At 36.2% G+C, this 21,106-nt stretch overlaps 1 protein-coding gene across 1 annotated transcript in view; it reads left to right on the top strand.

Annotated features, from left to right (window-relative positions):
- Positions 1–21,106, top strand: part of LRP1B (LDL receptor related protein 1B) — a gene marked incomplete at both ends in the record, with an annotated part of 678,833 nt that overhangs the window by 428,307 nt on the left and 229,420 nt on the right. The window contains 7 exons of the mRNA XM_080346793.1: positions 1,690–1,870; positions 4,782–5,001; positions 6,989–7,178; positions 14,331–14,453; positions 16,033–16,173; positions 18,179–18,304; positions 19,220–19,336. Of these exons, the coding sequence (XP_080202919.1) occupies positions 1,690–1,870; positions 4,782–5,001; positions 6,989–7,178; positions 14,331–14,453; positions 16,033–16,173; positions 18,179–18,304; positions 19,220–19,336 (1,098 nt within the window). The remainder of the gene's footprint in view (positions 1–1,689; positions 1,871–4,781; positions 5,002–6,988; positions 7,179–14,330; positions 14,454–16,032; positions 16,174–18,178; positions 18,305–19,219; positions 19,337–21,106) is intronic.

The raw sequence follows: 21,106 nt of genomic DNA, 5'->3' as shown, positions 1-21,106 counted from the left end.
TATTGTCAAGAAGCATCATAGTAAGGAGAGGGTTTCTTTAGTGTTTTTGGTTGTGTTTTTTTGTGGTGGTGGTGTTGTTTGGGTTGTGTTTTTTTGTTATAGTGGTGGTGGTGGTTGTTTCTTACCTTTTCAGCTGTACTAACCTCATTTTTATCACAGCAAAGGGATGCACCAGTTTGGTGCTGTGAATTCTCAGGCTCTGTGAACTCTGCTGGAGTCACAGCTATTATGCTGTTACCCCATTGTCTTTTTTAATCCAGGTGACAAGATAAACAAGGTAATACTAAAATTCATGTTTCCACCCCACATTTGATCTCAGAAAGGATACTAAAGCAAGCAAAGGCAGTAGGAGGCAGCAGCCACCTGCTCCTCAGCCCTGTCAGGCGCTGCCACCGGGCGCCATGTTTTGGCGCCAACCAGTCAGGGTCATGGCCGCCTCTGAGGAAAGAGCCAAAGGGCTGGTGAATGTGTCAGGGAGGTTTATGGGCACCGTGGGGCTGCCTGGGAAGTGGAATGGAGAAGTGGCCAAAACAGGCTCTCCAGGAACGGTTGGGGCCGCTGAGCTGAGCTGGGGGGTCAACCCAGAGGGCTCAGCCATGGTAATGGCCGCCTCAGAGGGGGCTCGGGGTGATTTGGGCATGTCTCACTTGCAAACTCTGCCCTGCCTCAGGATGGCTCCTGTGTTGTCTGGTGGAGGAGTCAATGGAGCAGCAGCTCCGTTCTGCCCAGCAAAATGTGCTGTGGAGGGACGGAGGAAACGGGGGTAGCAAGTAGCAGGTGCTTGGGCAACTGGAGAGGGAGCAGAAGAGGTGGTGGTCACTGATGTTGAGACCATCGCTCCCCTCAGTATTGACGAGGCTCTGGTATCACCTGAGAAATGGCGGGATCGTCCTGTAGATGGGGAGTGACCACACCAGGAGGAACATGCCAGAGGGCTGGTGTGAGATCAGCTCTGTTATTAAAGTCGGGTAGTGCCTCAACCTTCACAACACTACAAGGGACAGGAAAGAATAACTGGAAATCCTCCATATCCCACCCCGCCCACTCAGACTTTGAGATCTGTCTGAAAGAAAAGAGAAAGGGTATCATGAAGAGAGATGGGAAAGCTTTTAGAGACCTTACGGTGTCAGTTAAGGAATTGGGATCACATGGGAGAGAGCAGGGCTCAGTTACTGTGTGGGGTAAGTTTAGGCGGAAAACTTGCTGCTCGGGGAATTGTTTCACTACTTCTCAAATTGGGAAACCTCCACACTGTACTGACTCATTTTGTTTCTGGACGGAGCCCATTTTGCTTATTTTTTAATAAGAATGAGACTTATTATTTCAGTAAAAGATAATTTAGACTATTAGAGCTGATTCTGGAAGCTTTCCTTGACTTGAGTGATATTGCTATTTAGGATTAAAGTTAAGTAGGGTTTTGTTAAATGATGATTTGCCCAGGGCCAGCTATGGTTAACATATGATGGCTTATGGTTTAATACACAAGTTTTATAACCCGTCTTTGTCTTTTGTAGGGTGTTTTCAGCAAATACTAATTCAGAAAGATACATATAATTCAGGTTTAAGGAAATAAACTAATTTAGCTATTATATATGGGCCATATATTGTCTATTGGTTATACTAATGGATAGTGTTAAAACATGAGTGTATAATATTAATCTCTTATTATCGTCTTTTCTCTCTCAACAGATCTTGATAATGTAGAAGGCATAGCAGTGGACTGGATTGGAAATAATCTTTATTGGACAAACGATGGCCACAGGAAAACCATTGCTGTAGCCAGACTGGAAAAAGCTGCTCAGACCAGAAAAACTTTGTTGGAGGGAGACATGTCCCACCCTAGAGGAATTGTTGTTGATCCTGTCAATGGGTATGAAGTAAACTAACTCATGTTGTTTAACAGTTGTCTTTTACAGTATAAATATGGGATTGAATTTTTCTTAGGATTGGCTTTGTAGAGTCATGTGCTCATCTCTAATTCTACAGTAGCCTATAATATCTGTAATTCCTGGCCAGTATTCTTGCCTGAAGCCTTCAGAAGAATATGTATGCCCAGTCACTGCTGAACCTCTATCTGGTTAATCTGAATATGATTCACCTTTTTTCTCAAACAAATTGAGTTTATCAAACCTGTATGTATTTTTAATAGTAAGTGAACTTTATAATACTCTCCTTTATTTCTCTCTTTGTAAGTCTCAATTTCTGTAGGTAATTATGACCACAGCCTTGTACACATTCGTGTACAAAACTAAATGAGACAGATGCTTTTATTACTTAGTAGCAGAATTAATTTTGATAGGCTGCATACTAAAAAGAACATTACTTTAGTGTGGTATAGATGTCGTTTATGTAAAAATCCACTGTTACATTTATTCAGGGAATTGTTGCTAGAGAATGATGTAGGCAGGTAATTCTAGTGTGGCTGGATTGATGGCTGTTTTTCTCATACTAGAATGTATTTACACTATCAGGTTTTCACTTCTGAGCTTGTCCTTTGAGGAATGGCAGTGACTACGGAAAGGCTACAATTAATTAAGGTCAGATAGTGAAGATGTAAAATCAGACTACAAACCATAACCATACCTACAATTACTTTGCTAAATTTTCCAGCTCAGTAAATGCATGACACAGGAAATAGTGTATGAAGATGTATTGTCTTAAAAGGGCTATTATATAAAACACTTTTCTAATAAAATAGCATGTCCTTCATGATTATTCTTCTCATGGAAGCTTTTCCTGAGGGATAGCATTTATTATAGCATTTTGTGTTCATTTATACATAAACATATTGTGTAATTATGTTTAGAAAATATTAGTCTTGATTTAACCCATACAGGAGCATTAACTGCATTTTGAGATACAATTAAAGCACATTAATGTAAATGTCTGTTCCTGCAAGCATGTTTTAGCTTATGACATGATAACTAGAATAAGTTCAGACAAAAAGTTAATGGAGAAAAGCTCAGTAATTGCTATCGAACAGTCATGTAAATATTTGTAACATATGTTTTATCTTCCAGTAAAATATATACCACACTGACCTGCATCTCTGTCTGAGCTTTAGGATGTTAGCAGGTTTTATAATTCTGTGGTTAAACCTAGTCTTGTTTGACTCAAATGTGCAATGAAGTTTATAAGCCTCATGGATCAAAAATTAGTTTATTTTCTTAGCATGTATTTACAAAACATGTTAAAAGAACCCTAAACAACCTTCTGGCAAGTGACTTGAAAGTGACAGAAAAGAAACAAAAAAGGTACATTTGGATATCTGTAAACCTCTGTAATGATGGTGCAATTTTTTTCTTTCTCTTTTCCAATTTCTTATATTAAAAAATCAAATTATGCTTATACTTGAAAGTGGTTTTGAATAAAATTTTTGACCAGTAGATTTGGCATCATTTACATAGATTTGATAACAAAACTGTTTTTCACTTCAGTGCTTCATTCCTTTGTCAATTCAGAGTTTAAATTCCAGGGCTTTATTCTTAAAGTACAGACAGGTTAAATGGGTTTGGTGACACAAGTTATCCCAGAAACATAAATCTAGTGAAATCAAAAGTGAGGCACATAAATATAAATTACATCATGGCAGCTTTAACTGGTAGGATCCATTTAAGATCCATATAATGTTTTTCCTCTCTATTTAATACTTAATAATTGAAATTCTATATTTGAATTTAAAAGTAAACATCTACTATCTAGTAAATGTTTTCAGCATATTGATGTCACTGTGCATCATGTGATCTGAACTATGGTTTAGACGCTTCATAAATTACATACAGGCTTCTATGTATTTCTTCCCATGAATGTGTTTTTCCTTTGAGGAAATTAAAAAAGGAAAAAGGAGCGAGAGAAAAAAGTGATGGCATAAGTACTACCCCCTGCTTTTGTATAAGTTCAAGTTGTATAGTTTAAATTGTTGAAATCAGAGTTGTCACCAGCAAATTCTGTAACATAATATGATAATTAGATTTATTGAATGAGGAAAAAAAAAAAACCTGCATAGGTTGTGTTCTGTAGTATCCAATAGAGAACAGTACAAAGAACTCAGATGAGCTGATGCTTTTAGATGACTTATTACAATGCTTGCTTAATTTTTCTACAGTAGCATAAGTACTTATTTTTTCAGCATTATTATGGTTACATTGCTATACTATAAACCATAAAACTAAGCTAAAATTGCCTATGAGCTATTTTTCAAATAATATTTATGACCGTCTAGCTTTCTGAACATTTATGTGAAGTACAGAGTAGTCATAATAGTTTTTTGAGTAATTTAGCTGCTTTCATGGGGGGTGTGAAGTTCACAGAATGTCAAGGTTATCCTGTAGCTGTTAGATTAGAGTGCAATTAATTAATGCATTGCAGCTTTTTGGATAGTATTAAGCATAATGAAGAGATTTGCATCATGAAGGCAAAGTAGACATGGCCAAAACAAACAAACAAAGTTTGAACTTTGTGATGAAATTACTGGTTTAAAAAGTTAATCATAATTCTGCTGTGATTAACTATAGTCTTAATTCTTTCACTTCTCATGTCAGCCCATCTGGTATTCATGTAATTCATTTCAATATAAGCAAAACACCCTAAAACCGTCATTTCAGCAGCGTCCAGTACTCAGGGAATGTAAATACAGTCGTAGAAATAGCAGCAGAAAGAAACGGGCAAAAGCCAAATCACTCTGGCTTGTGGATATACCATTGTGAACTGCTGCTAGAAGTCTACAGTATAATTCACGTGATAAAAATGTTATCTGAATGTTCATTTTTCTAATTTCGTAGCTGGATGTATTGGACAGACTGGGAAGAAGATGAAATAGATGACAGTGTGGGAAGAATTGAGAAGGCCTGGATGGATGGCTACAGTCGGCAGATTTTTGTCACTTCAAAGATGCTCTGGCCAAATGGTTTAACTCTGGACTATCATGCCAATGTATTATATTGGTGTGACGCCTATTATGATCATATTGAAAGGATATTTTTGAATGGAACTGACAGAAAGGTAAAAGAAAAATACTGCTGTTTTGCCACAGGCATGCTCTTTCTCTGGATTTCAATGTGTTATGTTTAAAAAGCTTGAAAAGTGTTTTTAAGTCTGCATAACCCTGCAGCATGTCCAGTGTAATCCCTGTTGAAACAAGCGATTTTGGCAGCCTCCTGTGGGAGACTATAATACAGCTTAAAATTTTTATCTTTAGCAAGTGACACAAAAGCTGATTCTTAATTTTTTTTTACATCCATTTTTCTCATGTGACTGCGAGTTACATTTTGCTTGAGCCACAAAGCTACAAAGAGATTTTCGGGAGGGAAAAAAAAATGGTTATTCCAGAGAGAGGCTTTTATTTAACTTCACTAGAAAAGCAACTGTTGATGGATCTCAGTGCCCCATTTAAGCATCTGTGTTAACATGCAGAGGGTGAGCACTCAACAAGTGCTAAGATGGAGAGAGATTGTTTTAGTTGTTACTAATGGCTATACTAGCTAGATACGCAGTCCTCCCTGGAACTCATCCCTGTGCAAGCTCATATTGCTTTAATATTGCTTTTAAAAGCCTTTATATTGAGGAATCTGTTTTTAAGCCTATACTAATGCTGTAGTGTTGCAGTTTCTCATAGTGGTTAAGTCAGGCTTTACATTTAGTGCTTCTGCTTTTGCTCCAAACCCATTATGGCCCCATAATGGAGGGAGGAGGAAGCCAAATGCATTGGCAGAAAGACATTTTTTAATTAGAGATCCTTGTCTACTAGCAATGCTAGACATCCTGTGAATTCCTGGACAGAACATATCTAGGAAAGTTAAATGTCATGGATTACTAGTGAGAATTGCTGGTTTTGCCTCCCATTAGAACTGGTGAATAATAAGCAGCACCTGTCTTTACAGGTTTTATTTCGAAGTGTGTCACAGAATGATTCTGGCTTTTTTGAAAAGTGTTTCTCAATAATCCTGTAACTAAATAAAATGCATAACTATTTGAGTAAAATGAATGTAGCCAGAAATAACTGGAAGGCACTTTTGATGTTGAATTATTTGTTGTTAATTGTAGGATATTTTGGCCAAAATGTAACTGGGTCAATAGTGTCATTAATTCCACGTCAATATAGGAAAGATTTTGTAGGGTGAGCAAATCCTACAAGAATTCCATCAGTAACTGATGGATAACTGACTGATGGATTAGTTTTGCTCAAAAGCAATTAATTGTGATGAGGAGTTTTGACCAAAAAAATTCCAAGCCCAAGTAGAAAATTTTAAGAGCAAAAGGGGGTGATGTTTGTCACCTCAAAGTAGTTGCATTTTAATGGGCTTTATCTACCTGCTCTCTTGGGTTTGTATCTCTAAACAGAGATACAGTAGGACATCTGATAGACCGCTTCCTTCTTTCAAGGCAAGATGGAAATATAGCATTGGGTGTAATTTGTAGTTTTATGTTTGAGTCAATAAACCAGAAGTAGAAGGTGCGTGGAAGAAAGTTTGTATTATTTGGGGAACAAACTATGGCATGTTTTGTTTTTTAGAGTTATCACAACCTAAAGTAGAGAGGAATCTCACAGAAATAAATAAGCAATCTCTGCACACACTTCACACTTCAACTGAAATAAGCAACTCATACACACTTATTATTTGCTTTAAAAGAAGCAGATATTTGATATACTTGACAGATACTCAAAGTTATGTAAACAACCACGCTTCCTTGGTAGGGAATAAGGTAGATATTTACTGAACAAAATGGTTGCATGGTTACCTGCATTCCTCTGCGTTGTCTGACAGGGGACACTTAAAATGAATTTATATGAAGTTTTGAAGTTAGATATTGATCCTGGTGTATAGAACGGCTTTATGTTCTTTGTTTGATTTTATTGCATTGTTACGTTTGGGCCAGTACTTACGTCAGTTTTTCCATTTCCTCTCTTATGTTCTCTGCAGTGTTCGCTAAGAAAAATTAGGAATTATTTTAACCTTGCTAATGCTCATCTACCACTAATTAATTGCAGGTAGTGTATAATGGAAAAGATTTGAATCATCCTTTTGGACTATCGCATCACGGAAACTATATTTACTGGACAGATTATATGAATGGTTCGATTTTCCAGTTGGATCTGGTTACAAGAAATGTGACACTGTTAAGAAGTGAGAGACCACCTTTGTTTGGGCTCCAGATTTATGATCCACGTAAACAGCAAGGTATTCATAACATACTATTTCTCCAAAGGTTTGTTATAAAAGGATATTTACAGTCTCCTGGTATTTCCGAGGTGACTAGGTGAACAAAAATAGAAAAGAGAATATGACTTGTGGCCTGAGAAGGATACTTTCCAAAGTTTCAAACCATTGATGTTGAGATTGATCATCTCATAGTTACTTAACAGTGAATCATGGTATTATACCTGGCTGAATTTCTTCTGTGTATTTACACTACCTTTATTGACACTGTGTGAGCATAAAATATAATAAATAATATATACACATTGGCTCATAGACATAAAATAGAACAGGTAATATATACACATTGGCTCACAGACATGGATGGAGTTTAGAAAATGCAATTGCTACTATACAGGTAAGTTTACAAATGTGTTTTACTGAAGAAAACTTTGGGATCCATTTAGTGCTTACAGCATTCAGATGAGTTGTTGAATACTTACTCTCTTTAATTAAAACATAGTTCTGGTTAACGTCTGCTACTAAACATAAAACTGAACATCAGGAATTTTTGTAAATAAAATACTACTCAGAAGATGACCATATGAAATATGGATGTCTGTAGATCTTGCTGATATCTATAGGTCATAATTTTTGACAGGTAGAAGTAGAATGTTTACAGTTCAACAGTTCCTATACAAAACCAGAGACACTAAGGGGCTGGCAGTCCTGCTACATTTGATTCTGTACCTAAACTAAAAAAGTAACAGAATGTAAATTTCACCATTTATCTGAATGCTACTTAGTACAGATACAACATTAAAATGTGCTTGTTGAAATGTTGATTTAAAGTTTACAGGACCTATTATGAGTACGTTGTGCATAAAGCCCAATTTTATTTTCACGGTATCGTCACCTTGAGATCTGGAAGTGGGTACAGTGTGTTGCCCGTAGCGCTTGGAAAATTTGGCTGTGTCTGTCATTTGTAGTCAATGAATGGCTTAGAGAGCAACTGATAAAACTAGTACAGAGTAGATAAAATCAAAATATTCGAAAAAATATTTGACACTCAAAGATACAGAGAAATATTTAGCCCCTATATTTGTTATAGTCATGTATTTATATGCCAAATGTGTAGATATATATTTCTCTGTGTGTATACAAAAATGATAGATGTATATATGAAAATAAAGTATAGTGAATATTTTGCATATATATACTGGGTTAATATTTTGCATAGGTTTATTTCAGAGTACGTATATACCATACATACTAAATATTTTTTATTGCTTTTCTTCCATCTAGTCTTACCTTTTTTTTTTTTTCCATGCAGCAAAAAGCAACTGGTGATTTACAAAGGGAAGAAGCAGTTTAGTTTTCAAAATGGTGCTAAAGTATAAAACAGGAAGGGCATATGCGTATAGGCAAGATACTTGGCATGTAGCATCTGCATGTATAGAACTGTTTTATTTTAAAATATATTTGAGGAGTTAGATATGTACTTAATATTCTTTGGCGAAGACAAACACTTCTCTATCTAAAAGTTGATTTTCCAATTTGTTTTTCCTTGGGAAAACCAGTTTTTACCATGTCTCACTCAGCCATCAGAGACCCTACTGAAAAGTGTAGTGATTTTCTTTACACCAGGTTAATACAAAGTCTTCTCTTTCCTGCTGAATAATATTTTTATATGTCCATCTTGGCTTTCTTAGGGAAAGCTTTTGAGATTAATACTTGATTATGGAGTGCTGAGGTCCAGGCAGCCAACTTATTATTGCTTTCATGAGTATGGAGGCAATGCTGGAATTTTCTGCTTTCTCATGTTTTAACATCTAAATTTTCAATACTTGAACCAAGCTGCAATATGTGGAGGTCATTGTAATAGCACGTCTCTTATTGCAGATGATTTTCAGGTACTCTCTCATACTTCACAAATAATGGAAAAACAGTGTGTTTAGAGTTAGTTGTTGTGGTTTGGGTTTTTTTAGGCCAAAAATCTGTCCCCAAATCTACCCTCAAGTTGGTCCAATTTCAGAATACTTCGAGCTGGGTCTGCTAAGAGAGGGATGTGGTGATCGCCTTAAACACTCCTGCTGCGTTATTTGGTACTCAGAGAAGAAATTTGAATGCAAGTGCTATTAGGTTCCAAGTAAATTAACAGCAGAGGCATAAAACTAAAATATTACCTTTTAGACATTTTTAGCTGAATGAGCTTAAATCTTGAGAAAGATAGTATGGCTTATCAATGCATTCTTTGTTTAAAATTGCGATTGGGATTTTGTAAGCTAACTGTATCCTTCTGCATCTTCACTTTTTGTCATGCTCAGTGAGGCTGATCTTGCATTGTCCCCAAAAGAGCATAAGCATTTATTTTAAAGAAAGTGAAGCTACTGTTTTGTTTTAGTTTTTGATGTGTTTCTTCTAAAAGAACAAGATCAAGACTGAATCACTTGGTACAGAGAAAACCAGAGTAGTTTGTTTTGTGGTATGAGTGATATTGTATAGATTATGCACACATACATTGGAAACATTTGTCTCTGGTATTTTGAGATTACTGTTTCAATGCTGCTGTTATTGTCCATGTCTACACAAGCAGAAACCATGTCAATTCATGTTGGCATAGTTGAGTTAGGACTGGCACTTTTTAGGAGGTCTTTTACAGGATACTTGGCTGTGCCAATCCTGCTTGGTTTAGTACTATGGGTAGTGACATTAAGCTTCTTTGGGTGTCTCCCTAATAAGAGGTGATTTTCACTGTCTTTGTATCCCACGGGGCATGATATTTTTGTGGAAGTATTTTTTTTCTTACTTTCAGATATTAGAATTCATCTTTCTTAGGTTAATCTTTGAGTCTCTATGTACCAGGAATACCTTAAAAATGGGGAGGTGATGGGAAACATGGTAATGATAGGAGTTGGATCTTTAGTTGGCATATGAACCTGCCGATGCCCGCAGGTGTTTCCACTGCTATGTAAGGGAAGATTGCTATTCATGTGGAAGTAATTCTTGTGTAAGTCCATTTACAGCAACTAAAAATCACCTCGTTTGAAATCAGTTGATATTTTAACCCCTCAGATTGTTCTAGAATAATTATTGAGGGGGTAGATTATTGAAACTAATTGTTGTAGGTACACTTATTGAGAATAAAGTTATATCCACAGCCTCGCCATGTAAGGCAGCTGCTCGTCATGCAAGGAATCTGCTCTGCATGGTTCCTCCCACCCAACCTGGCCTGTATTCTTGGATTTTAGTGCATGGGGGGAGCTTGGTGTGCTGGAACCAAGGAGAAAAGAGGCTAGAGCAGCATGGAAATACCATGGCCAGGCTCTGTGTATGAGGCCGGTACAGAACTAGATGGTACTGTGCACAAGGCTGCTGTCAAATAAGAGAGAAATACTCCATTCCATCCAAAATGCTGGTTGTTAAGCTAGCAGTTGCGGCAAAATTTGTCCTGCGGATGAACTTTGCTCATTATAATCTCATTATATTACCAAAACACATCTCCATCCCAAAAGTTACCCGCCTCCGTACTCCCTTGATCATACTCTCTGAACTCTTTTAAGTCTATACCTTTAAAACCAAGCAAGAGGATTTTACACCAATCAATAAGAATGGTATGGTATAACTAGAGTCACTCAAGATCCATCTAAACATAGAAAATAGTATGAAATACCCTAAGAATAGAGGAACATTAGGGAAGACACCATCACTGAGAAATTGAGGAAACAGCATTGCAGACTTCTGAGATCAGTCAATGAGCTGAGCCCATCTTCTCCCCCAAAAGGATGCTTTTGGGTAAGATTTGCACACTTGGTTATACCAATTGTTCCCCCAGGAAACATAGACTTCAAGCTTGTATTTGTAATCGCATTAGAAGCGCTATAGTTGTCTTAGAATATGTATATTTGGTAAAAAAGTGTCAAGTAAAATGTATTTTTACAACTAAAGTGTGTTTTTTCAGGCAGCGTATTTTATCAATGGCAAGCTAAAGAACTTGTACCTGTTGTTTTAATAAACCTCATTATTTGTGAATCTTGTAGCAAGAATTTCTCATTGGATGCACTCAGGCATATATTATACTATTTGTGAATCTGTGCAAGCGCATAAATTCAATGACCACGACCTGACCATGCACTATTAGCAGATCCATGGTTGTGTGAGTTCAACGTAATGCCGGACTGGCTGTTGAGCATGATCGGACTTATAGTTCCGACTTAAGGTCGTTGGGGTGTAATTCTCATTGGGCATCATTCAGAAGCCACGCTCAGCCACCCCTGGCCCCCAGCAATATACTGAGGACAAGCTGGAGCACAGGAGGGGGTAGTTTCTGCCAAATTAAACTTTCTAATGCAACAATTGTAAAGAAGAGCTGCTCAAGCCCCAGGCTACTACTCTTCATATGTGTAGTATGATCCTAGAAGGAGGCTTACGCAGCTTTAGCAGGACTTGAGGTCAGGTTTCCGGGTATTTACAAACATAAATGAATACACATGAAAACGTGTGTACACTGATGGCTAAGCAGCAATAAATAGAGTATATTTTAAATTACAAGATTAAAGCAGTGTATATGGTTGCCTTATTTTGGTGGTGGTGTGTTTGTTTTGGTTTGTTTTTTTTTTCTGAGAATGATGACAGATGCAGATACATTGTTGTTTTAGCTCTGGCTTAATTTTTTGAGCAAATTAAAATGGAATCAGCCTAATATAATCATTTGCAAGTGGCAGGGCAGCAGCTGTTTTAAAAATTGGCAAAATATGAAAAATGCGATTGTATCTTTGCAAGTAGTTTTAGAATAATGGCAATATTTTAAGAGCACTCATATAAAATAGCTGTTATGAACAGCAGTCGAGGAAATTTAATTTCATAAATGCTTGGTAGCTAAATGAGTTCCACAGCTTACTCAATAAAAAGACTTAACCTGTTTGTTGTACTGCATTTCAGGGACATTTTAGCCTTGGAGTCTCTTCAGCAAGACTGATGGGACTGAAGGTTTCATTGCACCTTCAGGTTGAAGGCTCCCTTAAAGCATACTTCATAAACATTTTTATCTGGAATCTTGTTGCCTTAAGTCTGGGTACTTGTATTTTCCTTGTCGTCATCCTCTCACTTACTTAGCGAGTAACCTACTGTGCTGTTGTTTGTCATCCCAATTATGAGGTTAAGTAACTTTATGAGTTAAGTTAACTTTTCATCTTCAAGATGGACCAGTTGACTTTGATCTAGTATTTTAATTTTGATTTTATTTATTTTAAGCTTGCACTGGGCTTCAGAATCATTGCAGGGTTTCAAAGTGTTTTCTATAGTTGTCTTAAATAGTCTTTTATTCTAAAGCCTGATTATTTTATTAGTGATCTGACAAACTCACATATATTCTTTAATTAAATCACTGCAAATTTCCTTGACCTTGTGGTCTATAATTTCGGATTCACTTTTTAAGATTATATTTTGGTTTGTTTGTTTTGGCAGTTTCTGGTATCTTCTCGAATGTCTTCTGTGTTACTGACATCCTTTCATTTGTATAATGGGTAGCCCTGTAAAGATACAGCGAGTTTCAAGGCCAGTTTTTCTGAGGTAGTGTTGTACTTGAGTTTTTCCAGTATTACAGATGCAAATGCATCTCTTATTCTTTTGATGTTTCATTCATATTATTTGGGTTTTGGTGAGCAAAGATGTAAAAAAGGAGTTGATTTTTGTACAGTGTTTTAGGTCATAGTCTAAAATATGAAGTCAAGATCCAATGAAGTAGTTTAAATGGCCAGTCCAAGCTGGAGCTGCTCTATCTAAACTTGTGATCCAGCCCTCATGCTTTGTAGAGATTTCCACTTTTCCCTGTTTATACAACTCTGTTCTTGTCATCTCCCTCACACACTGCCTATTGAAAGTACAATTACCACAGCATTCTGTATTAATTGTTTTACACAAATTCATTTGAAAGTACAGTGGAGTTTTAATGGACTGTAGACACATTTGCTTCTAAGAAATGATGTATGGTGTGTCAAAAAACAGTCTGTGAGTAGACTATTATGAAACTCTCAAGATCTATATTGTAAGATGTATGACCTATGTCTTAAAATTTGAAAAGTTTCAAAATCTTAATTTATTTGCTAGTTATCTGATGTTCATTTGATAATTTCAAAATGTTTCCTCGCTAATGCAAGTATGACTCTGGCAGGACAGTTTAATATATATGTTTGCAGCTACATCTATGGGAACTTAATATATTTTCTATGAAAGAGATGTAGTAGTGCTTTGAGGAGAGGGAATTGGGTGGAGCCTGTTTTAAGCCAGGAACGTGATGAATATTTTGTACACCTAAGAAGGAGGAGCAGAGGAAAGAACACCTGCTTGAAAAAAGGAGTTTTAATCTAAAGTTTCAGCAGACATGAAGTTTGATAGCTTGCCTGATGGTAGTCAGTTACCACCAACACCTGAAATTAAGAGAGTTTTTATCATGAGAAGTTAGATGTCCTCAGCAGGGCATATCTACACAATTGGGTCGTGACCAAAGTGACACAAACAGAAATGGTAAAATTTGCTTCTAGTTGGCTTTTAAGGCTGCTTGCCTAAGGAATGAGGTAGTGAGGGTGCAGCAGCCCTTGGGAGGTGGTTTAAAACTCCTGACAGCTGTCGGTATCTTCAGTGAACAGCGTGCGGCTTCTAGAAGGAAACTGTAACACAGAAAAGAAGGTAGAGGAACAGCAGATGTGTTCAGAAAAGAGCAGTGGAATATCTGCCTTGTAATCTATCTGCCACAGATCTCATTGTACTTCTAATTTGTTTCCTTTCTCTTCTTACTTAGTCTGTGTTTGTAGTCACATTGTTTTAACGCCTATATACTTTGGAACTTTCCTTTATATATGGTTTAATTTCTTAAAACTACTGCATGCACATAGCTGAGTCCTATTAAATATTTTGTAGTATTTGTAGTATTTGTTTCCTTCATAAAAAAGAGAGAGACAAAGTTGGGAGGTGATGGTGTAGTTGTTTTTTTTTATTCTTACAGGTTATTACAACCTATAACAAAAATTGTTTACGTATTATAACCAGTAGTGGCCAAAGTAATAAGAATAACGTGTCCCTAAAATGAGAGGAAATTCATCACAAAAAATTCTTCATGTGCTTACGTTCTAAATATAATGTTCTAGTTGTAGCATGGCTGTTAGTTTTAAAGTTGCTCTTTTTTTATCTTCACAGGTGATAATGCATGCCGTGTTAATAACGGAGGCTGCAGCACTCTTTGTTTAGCCATTCCTGGAGGCAGAGTTTGTGCCTGTGCTGATAATCAGCTTTTGGAGGAAAACAGTACAACCTGCATGAGTAAGACTTTTCTTAAAGAATATCTGAGTTGGTGCTACTGTTAAGGGATCAAGTCAAATCTGAAAATAAAACAAGATAGTGTGGTCTCCTAGAGGCTTTTTGTAGTTCTATAAGACAAATAAATATTCCTTGAATAGAGATTGTAATGAAATACAGTTTATTAATCATGATAAAGATTTTCAAAAAAGACAAAATACTAAGTACACAATATTTGAGGATAAAATGCATTGGGAAAGATTTCAGAATGTCCGATATGATAAAGCACTTAAATATTTCACTAACCTCTTTTAAAGAATATCAGAAATACCAGAAGTTAATCTATAAAATTATTATATTACATCTATTAGAAACTGGTTGAAGATGGTTGTATGAACTAATTACCTTAAATTGAAATCTGGCATAGAAAATGTCAAGCAGATATAATTATATATAATAATAGGTCATGACAGACTTTTTCTGCTGCCTTTCTTTTCATCTCTTCCTTGGATATCTTCATTGAAACATCAATGAAACAAATAGTGTTAATAATAAATTGTGGAATTTTCAATTAAAAATTATAACTCATCAGATAATACAGGTATTTTTTATGTTTAGACCTGATATTTGCAACTTACTCAAAATTCTCTTTTAATTTTTTTAATCTCATCAATCTATTTCTTGCCATGTCGTCTGTTAAACTTTACATAGATCTCCAGCAATAACCCTTGTAGAGATGAGTAACACAAAAGGATTATTTAGTAATGTAATGAACATTTTGGAGCATGCAGTTACCTTGAATTTGACCCAAACGCATGGCTGGCAAAGCCATCACTGTTGCTAAAGAAAACTAGTTTTCTTTTCAGCAGAAAATACTGGAAGGTGTGCTTCTCCCTGGTAAGATGGAATGTAAGCATTGGGAAGAGAGATCAGACACTTTCAGAGCCAAACGAAGCAGATTTCCTGCTTTTTTCCCCCAACACATTTCATTGCCCGGCTTTTCCAAGGACTTTGGTGATCCTCAGAGGGTCACAGAGTGATGTGTGGTGCTGACACATTCAGCATTCTGAACCTTATGTTGGGAAATGTATCTGTCTGGATTTGTCAATAACCTTGTAGCTTGCTATGTAATTCTACCTCAGCAGAATTTTATCCTTTCTTCTTTGCCAAGTCTGTACCAGTGCATAATGCAGGTGTTTGAGTTGTTGCTTGGATACAAGGATCAGCTTTTCAGTAATCATTTTCCAGCCCCTTAATGTGCACCAGAATTTGGTCTGTGCCTGTAAGAATATTTTCTTTTCACTGTTCATGAGGCATAGCAATATTTTAAACTGATATTTTTACACCATCATCTAAGCACCAATTGAAAAACCAGTCTGAGTGCCATTCTGTTCTGAATTCTTTCATTTATTAAAAATATGTTACCTCAACCATATGCATGCTACTACAGGCTTCAGGTGGAATCAGCTCTGATAAGCAAAGTTTACTTAAAATGTTCTGAAGAGTGACAAAAAGGCTTCATATCTATTTATGTAGAGTTAGGATTGTGTTCTGTATGTATCAAGCTGATAAAATAGATGTGCTGCTTTGAAATATTTCCTAGTTAAACATGGAGAAGTGCTCCCGCAGTTGTGCAAAGCTGAACAGTTTCAGTGTAACAACAAGCGCTGTATCCAGGATCGCTGGCGCTGTGATGGGGACGATGACTGTCTGGACGGCAGCGATGAGCACTCTGAAATTTGCTGTATGTATGCTCTTACATTTTAACCCACAATTCATACTTTATTTTTAAAATTGGAATCAAAATTATGTAAGTCTGAGGGGAGCTGGTGGGAGGGGATGGAGAACAGGGACCCAGGTTCTTCTTAGTAGTGCGCACTAGCAGGACATGAGGAAATGGACACAAACTGGAGAGCGTGAAATTTTATCTGAACACAAGAAAACACTTTTCCTTTTTTCCTTTTCTTTTTCTTTTTTTCTCCTTTTCCTCTGTTCTTTTCTCTCCTCTGTTCTTTTCTCTCCTCTGTTCTTTTCTCTCCTCTGTTCTTTTCTCTCCTCTGTTCTTTTCTTTTCTCTCCTCTTTCTGTTTTCTCTCCTTTCTTTTCTCTCCTCTTTCTTTTCTTTTCTCTCCTCTTTCTTTTCTTTTCTCTCCTCTTTCTTTTCTTTTCTTTTCTCTCTTCTTTCTTTTCTTTTTTTCTGTGAGTGTAGTCAAACACTGGAGTAGATTGTCCAGAGAGGCTATGGCAGAGTTGGCTTGATTCTCATTGAAATTAGTGTAATATAGACCAATTCATTGATAAAAGCTTGTAATTCTCGGATGGTTTATACAGATATAAATGAAATCATGGTCTGGTCCTGAATCTGTATGTGATAAACAGTTTAGGTGACCAGTGTAACATTAATCTTTTTAGCAGTCACTGTTGTAACTTCAATAGTTCTTTTTTAGCTAGTCTGAAATATTTGCAATTACAAACAGAGTATGTTAGTAAATACATATGAGCAAATGCTTTACTGCCATTTGAAACAGTATCTGTCTCTAGTAGATTTATTTTAAATAAAGTCTTCAATTCTTTATTTTATTATGTCGATGATAACAGTTTTTCTTCACTAGTCACATTGCAAACCAGGTTGTTTCATAAGTATTATGAGACTTGGAATAGCTTTCTGATCAGATCATTAATTAATCTTTACTTCCAATGTTCTTGCGCCCTCCACACAAACTACTCATGAAGGGTTCATGTACTATTGATATCACACTCGCTCTATGTTGTTTTCAATAGAAGAATAGGTAGAAAGGTCAAAGATAAAAGCTACTGAAATGTCAAGGATAAGCCTGCAAGACATCCTTTCATTTTAAATACCATTTGTTTCCAGATATATGTTAAACTTTAAAAAAGAGACCATGGATGGCTGAGGAGGTGGAAAACAGCTTGAGATTATTTTTAACCAAGCATTTGAAACTGTGTATAGTTTCCTGCTGTTGTATAGATAGAGTAGCAAAATCGGCTAATAATAGATTATGTTATTATCATAAAAGTAGCAGAACACATATACTTAACTACAGCTCTAAGAGGAGGCCAATAGGATTTACATCTTTTCTGTGCATTCAGTCTTCATTCTTTCCATGAGACTTGGAAGCCAGCAAAACCACATTTGTGAGATGCCTTGTTCGCTCTTGAATACCAGTTCTTTTTGTCAGTTTTACAGTGTTGCATATTTCACTTTTTGACACCTAAAATTTCATGGTAAGTAAACAACAGATCTATATGTGGCCACCGACAATAATGTGCATCATTTTAGAAGCATTTTATAACATGCCCAAATCCCTGCTCACTGTGTATAATATTTTGGATATGCACCTAGCAACTTGCATCTGTTCCCTGTGGTGTTTTGTTTTGTTTATGTGCACTTCAGTTTTTAAACCTCATCACGTTGATAGAATGTGATCGAGGACATTTTTCTTCAAGGAAATAGCAACATTGTAAAATGCTGCTACCTTTTATCACTTAGTTAACAGAAGAGGATCTCATTGACACTAGTATAATAGGAGAATTTATGTATTGTTTAATTTATGATTTAAGTACAGCAATATTTAAAAATTGAGTTGTTTGCTGAGCAGTTTTTATATTGTGTTGATTATATACACAGGATAACCATGCTAACCGCATCATCAGGAAATACCATTTAATGTATTATTTTCATTATTTTCAATGTATTGTTTTGGTTTGGTTTTGTTTTTTTCTCTTCAGTCAACCACAGTTGTCCTGATGATCAGTTTAAGTGCCAAAACAATCGGTGCATTCCCAAGAGGTGGCTTTGTGATGGAGCTAATGATTGTGGTAATAATGAAGATGAATCAAACAAAACCTGTGCAGGTAAAAGTTTTACTTGATTGTGCATACAGTTCTCTAACTCACGTTCCATCAAAAGTTCAAGGCTGCTCGGAACTGAACCACTCTGCTACTAGTAATCTGATTATTGACACTTCAAAAATTAATTCAAATTTTGATGCCACTAAGGCTGGAATACAAATTAAGTTTTACTTAATCCTTATGCTTGGCTGTGCTTTCCAAAGCAATCCAGCACTTAATCTATCCATATGGGTTGACTGTCAAAGCACTGCTTAGGTACAAACTTCTCCCTGCTAAATCTTTTTTGGCAGTTTGAATTTTGTTTGTGCTGTGATGAGTGCCAAGTCACTAGTGAATTTTATTTTATGCTGATAAAAGCATAATTATTTATTCAGTTTCCCTTTGCTGCCTTGAAATTGTTTTCACTTGTAAGTTATTAACTGTAGAGTGGAATTTTAAAGAAATATCAAGATGAAGATTCTTTACTGATTCCACTGCTGTAAATCATGGAGTTCCATATCTGTCCTTTGCTTCTATGAAAATGATATTTAGTGCTTGTCAGCAGAGTACACTAAACAAGCGTTTAGTGATTAGACATTTTAATGCTCTGTTTTTTCTCTAGCACTAATGTTATTTTATTAAACATTAATGCTCTTCCAACTACCTGGTTTTGTATAATCACATATAAAGTTCCACGTTCTCATATATTGAAGAAACCACTAAGAATTCTATGTAACAGAGGTACAACACAGTCCTACAGATGATCTCAGTTTTCACTGAAATCACAGGAGGTGGAGGGTGTTTAGTCTGATCAAGTAAAACGTGCAGCAGGCGAGGACATGGCCCCCAAACTTGCAATGTCTGCATGTAGACACGCACCAAAAGACCTACAGATTCAGTCCATTTCCCTGGCATTTTTGGAGTGTTTTGTCTTGACAGCAAGAACGTGTCAGGCTGACCAATTTTCTTGTGGGAATGGGCGCTGTATTCCGACATCATGGCTGTGCGACAGGGAGGATGACTGCGGAGATGCAACCGATGAAATGACATCCTGTGGTAAGTGTATTTTATTTGGGAAAAGACGTAAAATTGTTTTATAAAAAGGCAAACATATTAGGATCTCTTTTCTTGTGAGCCGATGGATAGAAAAAGTATGAGGGTCCTTTTTGTTTTTATGTGAACTGATAACAGTTTCTGAAATGGCAAATGTAGTTTATTTGATTAAGAGATAAACCCAAAGCCTGCGTTCTCTATTAATGAGTTTTAACTACAATACGAACTATGCAGAACAATCAAGTTAACACTTTTCTAATTCACACCCCATTATCAAACACTGTCAACCCCAAAAATTGTTTTTCATCTGGGACGCTTACCTCTTCACATGGGCCCTCTCAGCGTATTCCAGATGTTAATGAAATCAGATGGTTTCAAGTCTGAACTGAAGGTGTTGTATTTTGCAGAAAAAAATTGTCTTTCTTGGGCATATGATGAATACCAGCAGCTGTGCTGACTGGTGCTTTACCGGGGGATTGCAGAGCCAGGTGCACTCTCTTTAATCAACTCCTTCCAAACAATTAAGGTTTTGCTGAGTTCACCTGTTGGGCAGGTCACAGGGAACCGCCGGGAGTCTGAGAGCAACAGGGTCTCAGTGAGCTGCCTGCAGATTATTGTCAGGGCGTTTCTTGTTCACAAGGTAATATTTGTGATATTTGACTTACTAATATGAATTGCTAAGTGTGTCACAATATAATAGAATATGTTTCTGAAATGATTTTTCAAGAAAGAATGCTGACTGATGATTTTATTAGTATCAATTGTGTAAACATGAGGTGAGAGGTTGTGCACAAAGAAATTAAAATGTCAAGTGTACTTTTTAAGATACTTAGTAGTTAGTCTGTATTCTTCTCAGATATAGCTGATATTCTAACTTGATTCACTGTTATAAAAATATACAGCTGCTTAAACGAAGTCAGACTATATAAGTGTAGTCGGTAAAACATTGCTTTTTCTTTTTTGAAGCTTTTTACTGCTGTAAACCTTTTCAGTAGAGTTATTAGAGTTCTATTACTGAGAACAGTGGGGGTTTTTTTCTGCAAAATCTCAATACCTCCATATGTGAGTCTCAGCATCTCCTTTTTCCATAACTGCATTCAAGATTTTTTCACATTTTTTTAGAAATTTGTCATGTAAATAGTTGTTATGTTTCCTAGAATAATCACCTGCTTTCTCTTGCCTTATTTCTTACTACTTTCCTCCTTTTTTTCTTTTAATAGTGATATAAACCAGAAGAAAAGCAAGCTAATTTTATATTGACAGTAATTGATATCTGAGCAGTTAGTTCAAAATAGATGACACTTGATAAAGTAAAAATAAAATCATTGTGAGTAAAAGTATTAGTAAGGTAGATTTCTAATTGTCATGTTTCAAGTCAAGTAAGTTCTGTTGTGCACAGAGATAGAACAGGTGATCCCTGTTTATCTGATTAGCTGCACCTTGTGTTCTCAGACACTTCAATGATACACAGATGTTAATGTCATCTTTGTAATTTCTTCCCATGTGTTTTGTTTGGTTCCCTGTCAGCTGATCTGGAATATTTATTCAGATAATTTAATCAGTATTTATCTCACCTGCTGTTTTTCAGTTTGGCCAGACTTTACATATGTGCAGCGTTTTTAGAATCTTGTTTCTTTCTCCTCAAGCACTATAATTGTACAGATGTGTCAAGTATTTAATTTTTAATTCTGCCTTATAATTTGATGTCTAATGGTCATGCTAATGGCATTTATTTAGCTATGCAATTTACTGGTAGATTTTTTTTTTTCTATG

The sequence above is a fragment of the Nesoenas mayeri genome (assembly GCF_963082525.1).
Source record: "Nesoenas mayeri genome assembly, chromosome: 6".
Lineage (NCBI taxonomy): Eukaryota > Metazoa > Chordata > Aves > Columbiformes > Columbidae > Nesoenas > Nesoenas mayeri.
The sequence above is the reverse complement of the archived record's forward strand: the minus strand, read 5'-3'. Positions and strand labels throughout refer to the sequence as shown.